Source organism: Mytilus galloprovincialis, chromosome 1, assembly GCF_965363235.1.
Source record: "Mytilus galloprovincialis chromosome 1, xbMytGall1.hap1.1, whole genome shotgun sequence".
Lineage (NCBI taxonomy): Eukaryota > Metazoa > Mollusca > Bivalvia > Mytilida > Mytilidae > Mytilus > Mytilus galloprovincialis.
In genome coordinates this window covers 115,061,807-115,074,627 of record NC_134838.1, presented here as the reverse complement: position 1 = coordinate 115,074,627, position 12,821 = coordinate 115,061,807, and the positions used below count along the sequence as shown (strand labels likewise).

The following is a 12,821-nucleotide window of genomic DNA, read 5'->3' as shown; positions in this document are numbered from 1 at the left end:
TGTTTCTTTTGTTCATTTGTTTTCCTCTTATAGTTGATGTATTTCCCTCGGTTTAAGTTTGTTACCAAGATTAGATTTCTTTCACTCGATTTATGACTATTAATACTGCTATCTTGTTGCCTTCTTAGCTTATTCTATGGTGTTGTTAAAGATTGAACTATGAAATATAGTTGGTTATACCAAAAAGAATGAATGTATATTTACGATTCAATTATTCAGAAAAACGAATATTTTTAACTTTCCATATCTCTGCACTAAAAAACATATACCTCTCATCATTGAAGAGTACAATTAAATACCGGAGGTATATATAATATATGATGAAATTCATCACCAACTTCTTTATTCTTTTTACCTAAATCACATTCCTTTCTGGTATATTAATAAAATAATCACTTTTAATTGGTAACTTATGACTACTTTCATCTAAATTTACATAAGTTGTAAATCAATATTCAATACAGTTAAAAAATTTCCGTACTAAATTCAGACTTATACAAACATTGACCTATAATAATGGTTTACTTTTATAATTTGTATTTTGGATGGAGAGTTGTCTCATTGGCACTCACACCACATCTTCCTATATCTTTATACAGTCTATATTTGAGCCTTCCAATCGTTTCCAGACAATTTATGGTAAAATGTATTCGGGTGATTACCGATAGCTGATGATATGGTGTTGTCTCCCTTTGCATAGATATGTTATCTTAGACTGGCTGAAAAATGTCCATGGTTTGAATAGTTTTTGATAAAAGCTAACGATGGTTATTTGAATCATTAGGGTATTTTATAAGTTGTCAAAAGATCTGAAATATAATACTGTTTTTTTATATATACATTTTTAGTACGTCTGGTAAATTCATTTAGATTAAAATTCAGAAAAAATGTAGAATTACTCGTCTGTATTTAAAAATTTCAAATGATAGTGTCTTTCTATTCAATTTATAGACTGGGTTTCTGGCTCATTTGTCGCGACCTGGAGCTAAGATTTGGCCTGGAACCTAAGCTATTAAGCGTGATGTTTCGATGGGTTTTTTTTTACCTGTAACACGACATTAAGGACATTAGCGCTCCAAATATGATGATCGTTTTCGCTTAACACCTGAATTAAATTGAACGGACATTTACACTTTTTATTAACAGGACAGTTTACTTGTGATCTTAAACAAATTTACCAAAGCCAATCATATTCTTTGAAAGGTCTTCTGAACAAACGACAAAAAAATACTCCAGATGAAAATCGTTATAAAATATGATTTTTTATGGGTTTTCCTTTCATATTGAAACTCTTCACCATGTGTCCATTCGCGACAAAAGAGATGTTTTTTTTCTATTGTGTACTTTCCTTTATTATGTAGCATCTGTTCAGCTTCACGTGCATATTGAGATTGTATCATAAAAAAGAAAGTGACTTATCGAACAGTTGTTATCTTAATTGTTAATAACCGATATATTAAATAATATTGATAATGTACTTTTAACAAACAAAACATCAAAAAGAAATCTCCTTTAGTAAATAGCCAATAGAACTGATTTGAAGAGGTGAAGTAACATATAACGAATGTATTATACAATTTTAGCCTTTGTATGAGGTCGATATAACATCGTACTGACCTCAACCAAAGGCTACAATTGTTATATTATTTATCAACAAATATTGCATGAACAATGTTAATTTGGGGATTTCTAGAATGTATTTTTAGTAACACGCTGTATGCCCTGTGCAATATGCTGTTTTTGACCTACGAAAAACTAAACACAACAGTATTTTCGTGCAAACCGAGTAATTACAAATGTTCATGTGATCAAGTTTTAACGAATCACAAATCCTTAAAAATATTCGATTAATAATATTAAGAAATATCAACACAAGGTAAAAATAAAACAGCTTTATTGGACACTGCCTTCATGAATCTCTATAAAAGAATTTTTAATGTTTTTAATCACTGGCACTATTTTTTGGAGGAATAGGTTAAAAAATTTATATGATGAATAAAAGATTTAATTTTGTAATTTTGTATTTTACAATCGTGTTTTGGAAATGATAAGTGTTAACCATTGCAAACAAATAATGCAAGAGTATTTATTTATTATTTGTATTTAAAGATATGTAATCAATAGTAACATCCAACATTTTTTTTTATTTATGATCTGTTCAGAAACAACAAAGATAAATATGACATGTTGTCATTGACACAATAAGATACTGAAAAGACAAACACCTTTCTTAGTTTTCGTCACAATCATGAAGAAACACTTTTATATATAATAGTTGTTCCACATATACAGTGTATAGTTAAGTTCCTAACACGTTGTTCGTCAACTTGTGTGATCAAGTCATGACAGTAAAAAGGCAAACAAAACGATACATCCCGTATAGAAAGTTGGAGCAAATAGTTTACTTTATCATATGAATAATTTAACTAAGACCAATTCTCTAGTCATCTTTCCATTGATAGTTCAGTTTGTTTTTGGTGAGAATAAGTAGTCTTGAGAAATGTTCGAGTGTTTGAATAAATAAAAAGGTATAATAGTGTCATGTAACGAAATAGACTGGGATGACAGTCTGTGTACATAGATGACTGACATAGTCAGCCGTTAGTCTCCAGACCACTAGTATTGGTAAATATAGGTAGGATGTTTAAAGTGGACAAAATGTATCAGGTTATCACACCCTGACGCCGAAATGCATCCGGACACTATTCTGTCATATAACACAAACACACATGAAATACGTACAATTTTGTTTCTATATTCTAAGACCTACTTTGGCGTATATATTAATACATCTATCTATGCTATAATGAAGACGAATAGTAATGCAATATTTTATCAAGTTGAGATCAAAATGGTAAGAGACCCTTCCCAATTAACATCAATCGTAACTACTCGGCCATTCTCGCTATGCAGTACAAAGTTATTTCTTCGTGCAACCAGAAAGGCCGACTAGTTCCGATTGCAATTAATATACGATAAAACAATGTAAAATGTAGCATGGAATAAGCTTAATTGTAAAACAAAATAATTGTCTGACTTGGGATTAGAAATTTCCTTATTCTTTTCTTTACTTTTTCGTGTTTGTTGAATGAAAAGATCATAATCATTACTACAGTGTTTTAGCATGTGAAATTATAAACATCTTTCATTGATGCAGTCCCTGAATTATTATAGTTTTATACACAAACTTGCTTCTTGTTGTCTCTGTGCATGCTTTTTTTCTCGACTACTTTCTGTAAAGGAACAGTAGACTTTTTGGTTATTCAAGGATTTATTAGTTAAAAAAACTTTTGAAAATATCATCTATATAGAAGTGTTTAATTGCATGAACGCCGTATTGAAGATATACATACTATATCGTAAGTTAACCGTTCAAATCGAAACATTACAACATAAATTTAATTTTAAGGAACAACATGTTTTTGTTTATAATGTATCACAGATTTAGAGAGAATAATTATGACTTGTTATTACGTGACTTTTTCTTATAAGCCTACATTTCAGTTCACAAAATTATACCTAGATCACTTTTAAATGATATGATTAGAGAATATGATATTGGATTAGGTATTTCCAAACGCAGGAAAGTAATTTCATTTGTTCTTGAAATTTTTTTAATATTTAAAAAAAGTTGGGTTTTTTTTAATCAAATATCGTTGTCATAGCTTACTTCAGTTGAAATAGAGCCTCTGACTCTGAATTTTGTTTTTACCGCTCCTATCTAAATTAAATAGGTATTTTTTTCAGAGACAAGTGCCTGCGAGTTGAAAAACGAAAACTGTCGCCTCCCTTATTAAGAGTGTACCATACGGAGTCTATGATGGATAGTTTTTAATTCATTGATATTTTATCTTATTTCTATCTTAAAAAGGTTAACAACAAACATCAGATTCGTGCAAACCATGAACAGGTAACACTATAATGTCAACATCACAAACTCTATTTTAATTAAAAAGACATCATAATTGTTTTAAACCATTCATTCATTCTATTAGATCAGTACACATTTGCCTCTCTTTGTTGACTTATTATATTGGGGGTATTTGTTTGAACTAGAAATGTAGTTCCTTTTTTCGATACGATGTAACGGGAAACCGTTCATCATGTTTCTGATGACTGTCATTACTTCATTATTACTTAAAAGATTATAACTAAGTCAACATTACAGATAAAGAAAACCAACACATTTCTTGAAAATATGTTACAGACTTAAAAGCACCAAGACTTTTTAATATCTTGTTGTCGACTATTTTTGCAGCTTCGATTACGAGGTATTGGAAAGCAGAAAAACTATTTTAATATTATCAAACTACAATCTTTGTTTCTGCGATGATTAAAATGGACCCGACACATATATGTAGTTATTCAACTTTTCATTTAGGAACAATATTTCTTATTTTTATGCCCCATCTAAAGTAAGAAAGTAGAGGGTCATTATGTTTTCTGGTCTGTGGATCCGTTCGTTCGTCCGTTCGTCCGTCCGTCCGTTCGTCCCGCTTCAGGTTAAAGTTTTTGGTCGAGGTAGTTATTGATGAAGTTGAAATCCAATCGACTTGAAACTGAGTACACATGTTCCCTATTATATGATCTTTCTAATTTTAATGCCAAATGAGAGTTTTACCCCAATTTCACGGTCCACTGAACATAGAAAATGATAGTGTGAGTGGGGCATCCGTGTACTTGGGACACATTCTTGTTTTGTTATGTTTTATTTAACATTGTGAGCAAGTGTAACCTTGGGATTTTTTTCAATAGTTTAGGGTTTCCTTTTCTTTTTAGTTAGCCTAAAAGAAGTTGGGGAAAATTATGCAGTGTCCCTGGGGTTTACGCCTGTGTCTGCGTCAACTACCAGATCTCAGAGTAACTTAAATTAATCAAACCATTCAACTAAATATTTAAAAGTATACTGAAACAGCTTAAGTTATGTGATCGTGTGATAAAAGATGAATGTAACATTAACCATATTTCATAAAACCGATGCTAAGTCATCGTGACCTACATTCTACGGTTGTATTGCTTAAACTTCCGAGTGCAGATGTCATTTCACCAATTGACCAACAATAATATGTACAATAATATCTCTAATGAGATTGCAGCATGCTATGATGGTATTTTAATGGTCCTATTTCAATGTTAATAGTCTTTAAAATTAAGAGACCAACTGTTCTTATATTTCTATTTTGATGGATGTTGCATAATTAGCACCTTATTTTAATGTTTGGATTGGGGAAAATGCTTTGTTATAGCCCTTGTTACAGGCCCAAGACTGGCAATTCAGACTCAGCCACTTTATAAGTTGTCGTTCTCATTTTCTATCAAAGTTGATATCGCCGTTAACTGTGGTACCATCAGCTTAGTTTACAGCACTTCTCGTTGTTTATTACATTCCTTTATGCATTTGATAATTGTATAAATTATTAGAAAACTCAGGAAACCGCAAGTAGATTTCAATATTCTTTTTATGTCCCTTTTGGTAATATAGCTATAGTTCCTCGATGATTTATGCACACTTTTGTATGCAACTGTGCTAAGTCGACAGCCTGTTGGTCAAAGGTTGTCATAAGTGGTTCTCGTTTTTAATAGATTAGACCGTTGATTATCCTGTTTGATTTGTTTTACACCAGTTATTGTTGGGCCATTTATAGCTTGCTGTTCGGTGTGGGCCAAGCTCCTTGTTATAGGCCTTACTTTGACCTATATTTTTTTTTATTTTTTACAAATTCACGGTGAATAATTGGCAATCATTTACATTGTGATACACGGATCATGATACAAATGATGTTTTACATTTGTATTCAACTCTGTACTGTCTTTGGGGTTTAAACAGTTCATGGTATGAAGGAAAAGAACAATATGAAAGGAATGTGCTGAAGCAATAGGAATAGAAGAGGAAATGTGGTAAGGAAAAAGAATCACGTGTAAGATATGTTTCATCCTTATGTGAAGACACTGGCAAGTTGTTGCATGTATTACATTCTGACACTAAATGTCACCGATTTTAAAGATTTAAGAAATCTATTTTTTCATTATTACATTTTTCAAATGAATTGCTGTTTAATATCTTGAATCTATTTAAATTGAAATTCAGTTTATTAGATATTTTTTCAGCTTTTTTTCAGTTTTGGTAAGAACTATATCAAACTTCCGTTATAATCCCGTTTCCATTAATAACATGCAAGTAAAATGCTTCAAAATGTACACGCAAGTATAGAACAGGTAACACTGAAGTAAACAGCAATTAGACAACTCATCTTACAACGACGAAATAGACATTCAAGAAAATAAAAGAAACAAGTTTAAAATAGGATGTAAGTGTGTGAGCCATGGCAATATTTACATTTTGTCACATAGGGACCTTATTAGCTCCCTGTCCCTATTAGCTCTCTATACGGTATCGGTTTTGGTCATTGTTCAATTCCGTATGATGACCTGTTGTTGTCTAAATCTACGTCATTTAGTTTATGGTAAAAGTTGTCTCATTCGCAAGAAAACATTGTCCTCTTGTTATCTATATTGTAAGTCATCCCACTGTCTCAAACGACGGACAAGCGCCTAAAAAATAATTTGCTCAAAAGCAACTGGAATTACGAATGAATTCAAACGATAGAGCCGATACTTTAAATCGAAGACCTACTTGTAAACTTTTTAATCAAACAATAACTATGAGTAAATGTACCTAACTTAAGACAGACACAAAAAATATGCATGCGTCGGACTTTTTTTAATTTTGTGCATAGTCGAATGAACGAAATACTGGTTAAATGTTAATATATGGTAATTCTGCTACCCATACTTAGTCTAAAAATAAATTAATTTTGAAAGAGTAAACCAATTACAGCATTAAATTATAATGATGTAAACATTATGTGTGTATTTTAAACTGTCACAAGTTATTAATTAGTTTGTTATACTTCTTATACAGATACATTGTATACAATTTTCAACATTGTAAACGCCAAATGGTTTGTGAACAATTTAATCCCGTCTTCAAAAACAAATATTTATCCTCTTAGAAAATACGAAGTATCTTTCTGTATTGGATAAACGTTACAATGGGTACATAACAGGATATTATTATAAGGTGTTAGTGTGTAAGCAAATATTTAAAATGAAAATATTACATGTTTATATGAAATTCTGAGAGAGCAAAATTTGTCAAGTTTTCTCAAAATGCACAATTTTATCATTTCATTAACGGCTTTTAATAAAATAATATTTTATAATATTATTTTTCTCACAGTAAATTGTCCAAGATAAGTTTGGTCATTTTCAATATAGTATACTTTGTTTATTTCGACTAGAGTCAAGCGAAGGGGAGAATGCCTTATAAAAGAAGATTTTTTTTTAAATATAATTATAAAGAATCATTATTGAAAATAACGAAATTTGTAGACATATTCAAATAGATTAAGAGAATAGATTTATTTATGTCCAACTGATTTAATATTACATAAATTATCAATTAAATAATAACACATTTACAGGTCTGTGTTCTTTCACGACTGTTCATGACTTTAGCACGGGTGACTGTAAAGGGCTTATTAAACACAACATTTTGTTTTTTTCTACAAATAGTTATTTTAATACAACATATTATTCACATCTTTCACACATCGCTATTTGAAAAATTAAGATGTTGAGCAAACACTCCACTTCCTACAATAATTTACTAACCAGTCACAGTTTAAACTGTTTCAATTGTTTTAAGTGTCAATATAATTTGAAAATTCTCTTCAGTCCTTATCTTTTCCATGGTCGTCCCATGAATCGGATCCATTTCCGGTTTCTGACGTTGGCGATTTATTGTTTTTATCACGGTTTTCTGTATTTAAAGAAATTCCACCATACCCAGTTTTGCCGTATGGCTGGACGCAAAATGGCGATGCGAAAAATCCAGGCAACTGACTAGAGTTCAATGATGCATAACGAGAATACGGATACTGTGCAGGTGACGAAAATAATTCCATCGATCTCAAATGTGGAGAATAAAACGGCGTCCCATAAGAATTTGACGGCGACATGTTTTGACTGAATGCCGAATGTAGTCCATTAAATGATAAAGCAGAAGGAGAAGAGAACGGACTAAATGCAGATCTCATCGATCCTAATGGCGATAGTTTGTTCATGTCATAGTTTCTCAATGTACTCTGAAAATTATGAGATCCTAAATATGGATGGTGCCTGAAGTCTTTTTTAATTGTAGAACATGTCTGTTGTGCTGTCCTGTTTTCTTGCGTCGAAAGAAATTGCTCAATGGCTTTCACAAGATCACCGTTGCAACCCTGTAAAACAAGTTCTAAAACTGATTTTCTTTGAAACGGAAATACTCTCTCCAGTATTTCTAGATTGTTTAATCTCCCTGGTAGAAATGTAGTTGGTGCGTACTGAGTAGTCTCCTCTTGGTGGTACTTGTCGCCGCTGTCTATAGACTCTGGGGTTGATGAGTCTATCCGACGCTCATTACCAGATTCTGAACCTAAAATCAAAAGGAATATGTTTGAGATTTGCTTGAAATACTTCATAATATCTTACAACAGTTTATTAGTAAAAAAAAAAAAATGAAACTGCGTTGATGGATTGTATTTATTTTGAAATAAAATAAAACTATAAAATACTGTGTTTTCAATTTATATAAGATTATTAATTGTTTTTGACACCATATAACTATAACATTATAAAGTATATATAATAATAAACCTATTATTTTATCAAATTATTAGATATTGCAAAATGCTGCACTATTTATCTTTACTTATTATTCTTTTAAGTCCAGAATTTATACTACTTTCAAATAAGTATATAACATATGTTTTATATGGATTATTTTTTTCAAAACTGAAAGTTGTATGTCATTATTTTTTTAATTGCAATATGTGTTACTGGTAGACAAGACTGACAAAAGATCTGTTTCAAAAATGAATTCTTGTAAAAAAAAATTCTTGTCACTGTATTATCTCAATACTGCAGTCTCATTTTAAACAAATTATTTGCAAACTTATAAATCCGTTTCTGCTTTCTTTCTTTTTGATATATTTTCGTATTTAACAAACATGAACAAAATAAATTAATTAAATGTTACCTTTTCCCTGTTTTTCCTCATCTGTTTTTGATTTCTCAGCAGGAGTAATAGCTGAAGATCCCCATAAAGGTCCTTGCGTCATTACTGGTATGCCATGCTCACTTGTGCATGCCCTTAAACCCAAGGCAATGGCATCTTCAGCGGCCTGTTGTCTCTTCAGTGCTACCTGTGCTGCCATAACTCGCTGTCGCTCGGCAATTAGATTACATTTGGCACAAGCACATTCCTTGTATTTACAATGTCTTTTGTGTCCTTTAAGCCATGATACCATACCATGATTTCTACATCGGGCACACTTGGGCTTTCTCGTCCCTTTTTCTGTTACAGGGTACAATGCTGTTATCGGATTCATTATCGTTTCCTATCAACAGCTTCACACGTTTTTAATTTTATCATTCAGCACTGAGATGTTATAACCAAAATGATAACTCCGCCCAAGTTAGAATTATATCATTAGATTTGTGTTAAATATTTACTTTAGAACTAAGACGGGCTGTAATGTAAACACTTGAGATTCACTGGAAGTGTTTTGGTATTGGTTAGAATATTTTGACGAACCTCCCTGATAGTAATTATAGAACCATATTGAACACACTTGTCATAATAGTCTAATCATTTCTACCCTCTATACACTTCATTTGTTTACATTTCTTCTCCTTTGACAGAGTTACAGTGCGTTATTTCACATAATTTGCATTAACTCCAATCTTTTAATCAAACCGAGGAATAAAGATATTCATAACAAATATTAATTAGGTAAATAAACCTTAATTTTCTCAAAAGAATCCGTTAAACATACCTGGTGTTTCATAATAATTTATTTTCAAATATCGAATAACTTCTTTTTAACAACGAATATAAAACTTACTGTTCAGGAATCAAAATGTTACTATTCTTTTCGTCGTAACTTTTTTTAATTGTTTTTTCGTTTCACTGTGTCCCCTTAGTTTTTCTCTTCTAGAAATACTTTTTTTGAAAAAGGAGAGGAAAAACGCCTTATTTTAATGAACTTATCTGCAAGCAAGATTAGATTCAAATAATTGGCATTATGGTGATATAAAAATGGAGAAAGCATTCCAACTTTTTTTTTTCTTCTGTGTGGATTTGATTTATCAGAATTATAAGTCATTTGATATTATTTCTAGCCTTTCTTTATTGACCCTAATATGTTGCTTCAACTTCCGAAAATTTTGTCACTTACGTAAAATATATTGCTTACTTAGAATTTAACAAATATATTTTTCTTTGGGATTTCTTTTAGTATTACGGAAAGTAAAAAATTATAGCTCGGAATAATTAAATTGAATACCGATATTTTTTCAAATTAGAAGAGAAATAATTCATTTCAAAACATAATGAAGAAAAGACAAAGTGGTTGCCTCTTTAGGTCTTCTTATTGGTGTTTTGTTCAAACGGATTAAATCGTCTTGTATTATTTTTCATCAAACTTAAAATTTGATTGTGTTTTAATTATTTGAAGCAGTAACAAGCTATCATACAGCTGATAAAAGTCTCGAATTTGCATATACCGGTTGTGCGAAAATTGCTTATTTCAAAGGTCTTTGACTGTATATTGTTAAATGAGTTTGGATTACTAGTAACAGTCTATAAACTCTGATAGACTACTACAATACAGAATTTACTGTTATCACATGGTCCTCGGAATAAGATAAACGACATGCGAGATTGTTATTCCACCAATTATTTCTAGAATCGTTCAGATTCGTCGGAAACCTATGTTGTAGTAAAGCCGTCATGCATGCCAACATAAGGATCTCACAACCATAATACCTACTAATATAAGATTCAACCAATATGTTATTTTCATTCTAAGGCGAAATAATAAGTCAATTAACCACTAAGTACATTGCCTCTAGCCGGCTGTGTGTCTTATTGGAACACAACGGGAAGGTTTTAAAAAAAAAAAATTTCATGCAGTAATCAAACTATAACGGGTTTCGAATCGGTCAAAAAATGCAATTCCTCTAACGATGCTATCGCTCCATCCGGAAGCAAAGAAAATTTGTAAATGCTTTCTAAATTATTATGTAATAGATGCCGTTACATGCTTATAATCAAGTAAGGCGAAATTTAAAAAAAAAAGATAAAATTTCCTCTGATGGCAAAATATCTTATTGGTACAAAACGAAAAATAATGTTTAATTTATAAGAACAATCTTCCGATGCTCATCATTGCTAAATTTATAGAATGGCTAAGCAGTTACGAAAGATGTTGCCCCCTCCCCCTTAACTTATGTTAAAGGTCATAATGATTATGTATTTGGACTTAAAGTTCAGTGGCAAATATACGATACATTTCAGAACAAGAAAATGTCAGAGATATGATTATGAACCCTAGATTTGTATTAGACATTTGTAACTTGAGTCAGATAGTAAACGTGCTAGTTCACACTGTAACAGTTCCCATGAAGGAAGACATATTTCACCCTACCCGAATATATCATTTCGATTCCCAGCCGACTAGTCTTTGCTCTTACTGCTATTTGGCGCGAGACCAACGAGATGATGGGCTGAAGGGAAACCTTAAACTCTGTAACACCATTGATAACTTGTAAACCATCAAATTAATACGACTTAAAATCTCTTTCAGAATACTTCATTCATCCTAAATTTTCGTTGTGTTTAGTAGGGTATGAAATTTATTACATATTCGTAACCATATTTTTACTCCATTGAAAGTCAATGAAAGCATTCAAAAACAGTAGTCCTGTTGAACTTGACAGCATTGTCAAGTATTTTCGAAAAATAAAATTGAGAATAGAAATGGGGAATGAGTCAAAGAGACAACAACCTAACTTTGCCCAATGGCAGTAAACAGCCCAAGGCCACTGAGGCTTCAACACAGCGAGAAAATCCCATAACCATTTTGTTTTCCATTTGTAAGATACTTGTATTGGAATAGACCAACTACACATATTCATTTTGATATTGCAATTTACAGTTAAGATCATTCTGTTTCATGCACTGTTTTATTTTAAAGTGTTTTAAAAAGTTAAGCATTTGTGTTTTCAGTTAATGCCGATAGTCATTTGGGAGCGCTTAAAACAAGAGTCGATTTGATTAGAGTTAACAGAATTATTAACCGTGTAGATTTGAAATTCAGTAAATTTTTCACGTTTTTCCTTACAGCTTTTACAGAAAGTGCAATACAACTGACACCAAAAAAAGTTAAGCAAATTATAGAGTGTCAATTGAGTATTTAAATAAGTAATACTTTGCGACAGGATACTTTTTATTACTTTATTCATTTTTCACACATCCTAAATACACTGGGCTTGGTTGGGCGGATCGAGTACAATAACCTTTTAGAGTGGCGATTCAATACCGTACAATCAGTATTCCAATAAGACAGGGCAGACTTACAAGAGGTTTCAATGTGCAGTTTGTCGTGTATCAATAAATTTCTAAAACGGTTAACAAATTCTCAATGGAGTTTTAAAGAGTAAAATTAAATCTTTTCTTACACGTTTTCTTAATAAAGGGAAGCTTAATTAGATTCTGTGATATCAAATGAGGATGATTATAGTTTTTAGCATTGTGTCATTTTATGTCAAAAATATAATTTTATTTTAATTTAAACACCTGAGCAGGGTTTTAATTCGAATGCAAGATAAACGACAAAGACACAAAAAGTGAAAAAGAACAAAATGCTGAACTTATAGAAGGCGGAGTTTTTCTTAAATTGAGATGTCATTTTGTGTAATTTTGAATATCATATTTT

At 31.3% G+C, this 12,821-nt stretch overlaps 1 protein-coding gene across 1 annotated transcript; it reads right to left on the bottom strand.

The window, feature by feature from the left end:
- Positions 1 to 7,403: 7,403 nt before the first annotated feature.
- LOC143055886 (doublesex and mab-3 related transcription factor 3, truncated-like) lies at positions 7,404 to 9,493 on the bottom strand. Its single transcript, XM_076228967.1, has 2 exons — positions 9,080 to 9,493; positions 7,404 to 8,476 (listed from the first exon to the last, which is right to left on the bottom strand). Exons 1-2 carry the CDS (start codon positions 9,429 to 9,431, stop codon positions 7,734 to 7,736), a joined length of 1,095 nt encoding a protein of 364 aa, XP_076085082.1. The 5' UTR covers positions 9,432 to 9,493; the 3' UTR covers positions 7,404 to 7,733.
- Positions 9,494 to 12,821: the final 3,328 nt, after the last annotated feature.

What these genes read in the sequence shown, in the direction of transcription:
- LOC143055886 (XM_076228967.1), bottom strand. Translation starts at nt 9,431, where the DNA reads ATGAATCCGATAACAGCATTGTACCCTGTAACAGAAAAAGGGACGAGA. An exon ending in TGAGGAAAAACAGGGAAAAG is followed by an intron (nt 8,477 to 9,079) that starts GTAACATTTAAT and finishes TTTTGATTTTAG; the next exon opens with GTTCAGAATCTGGTAATGAG.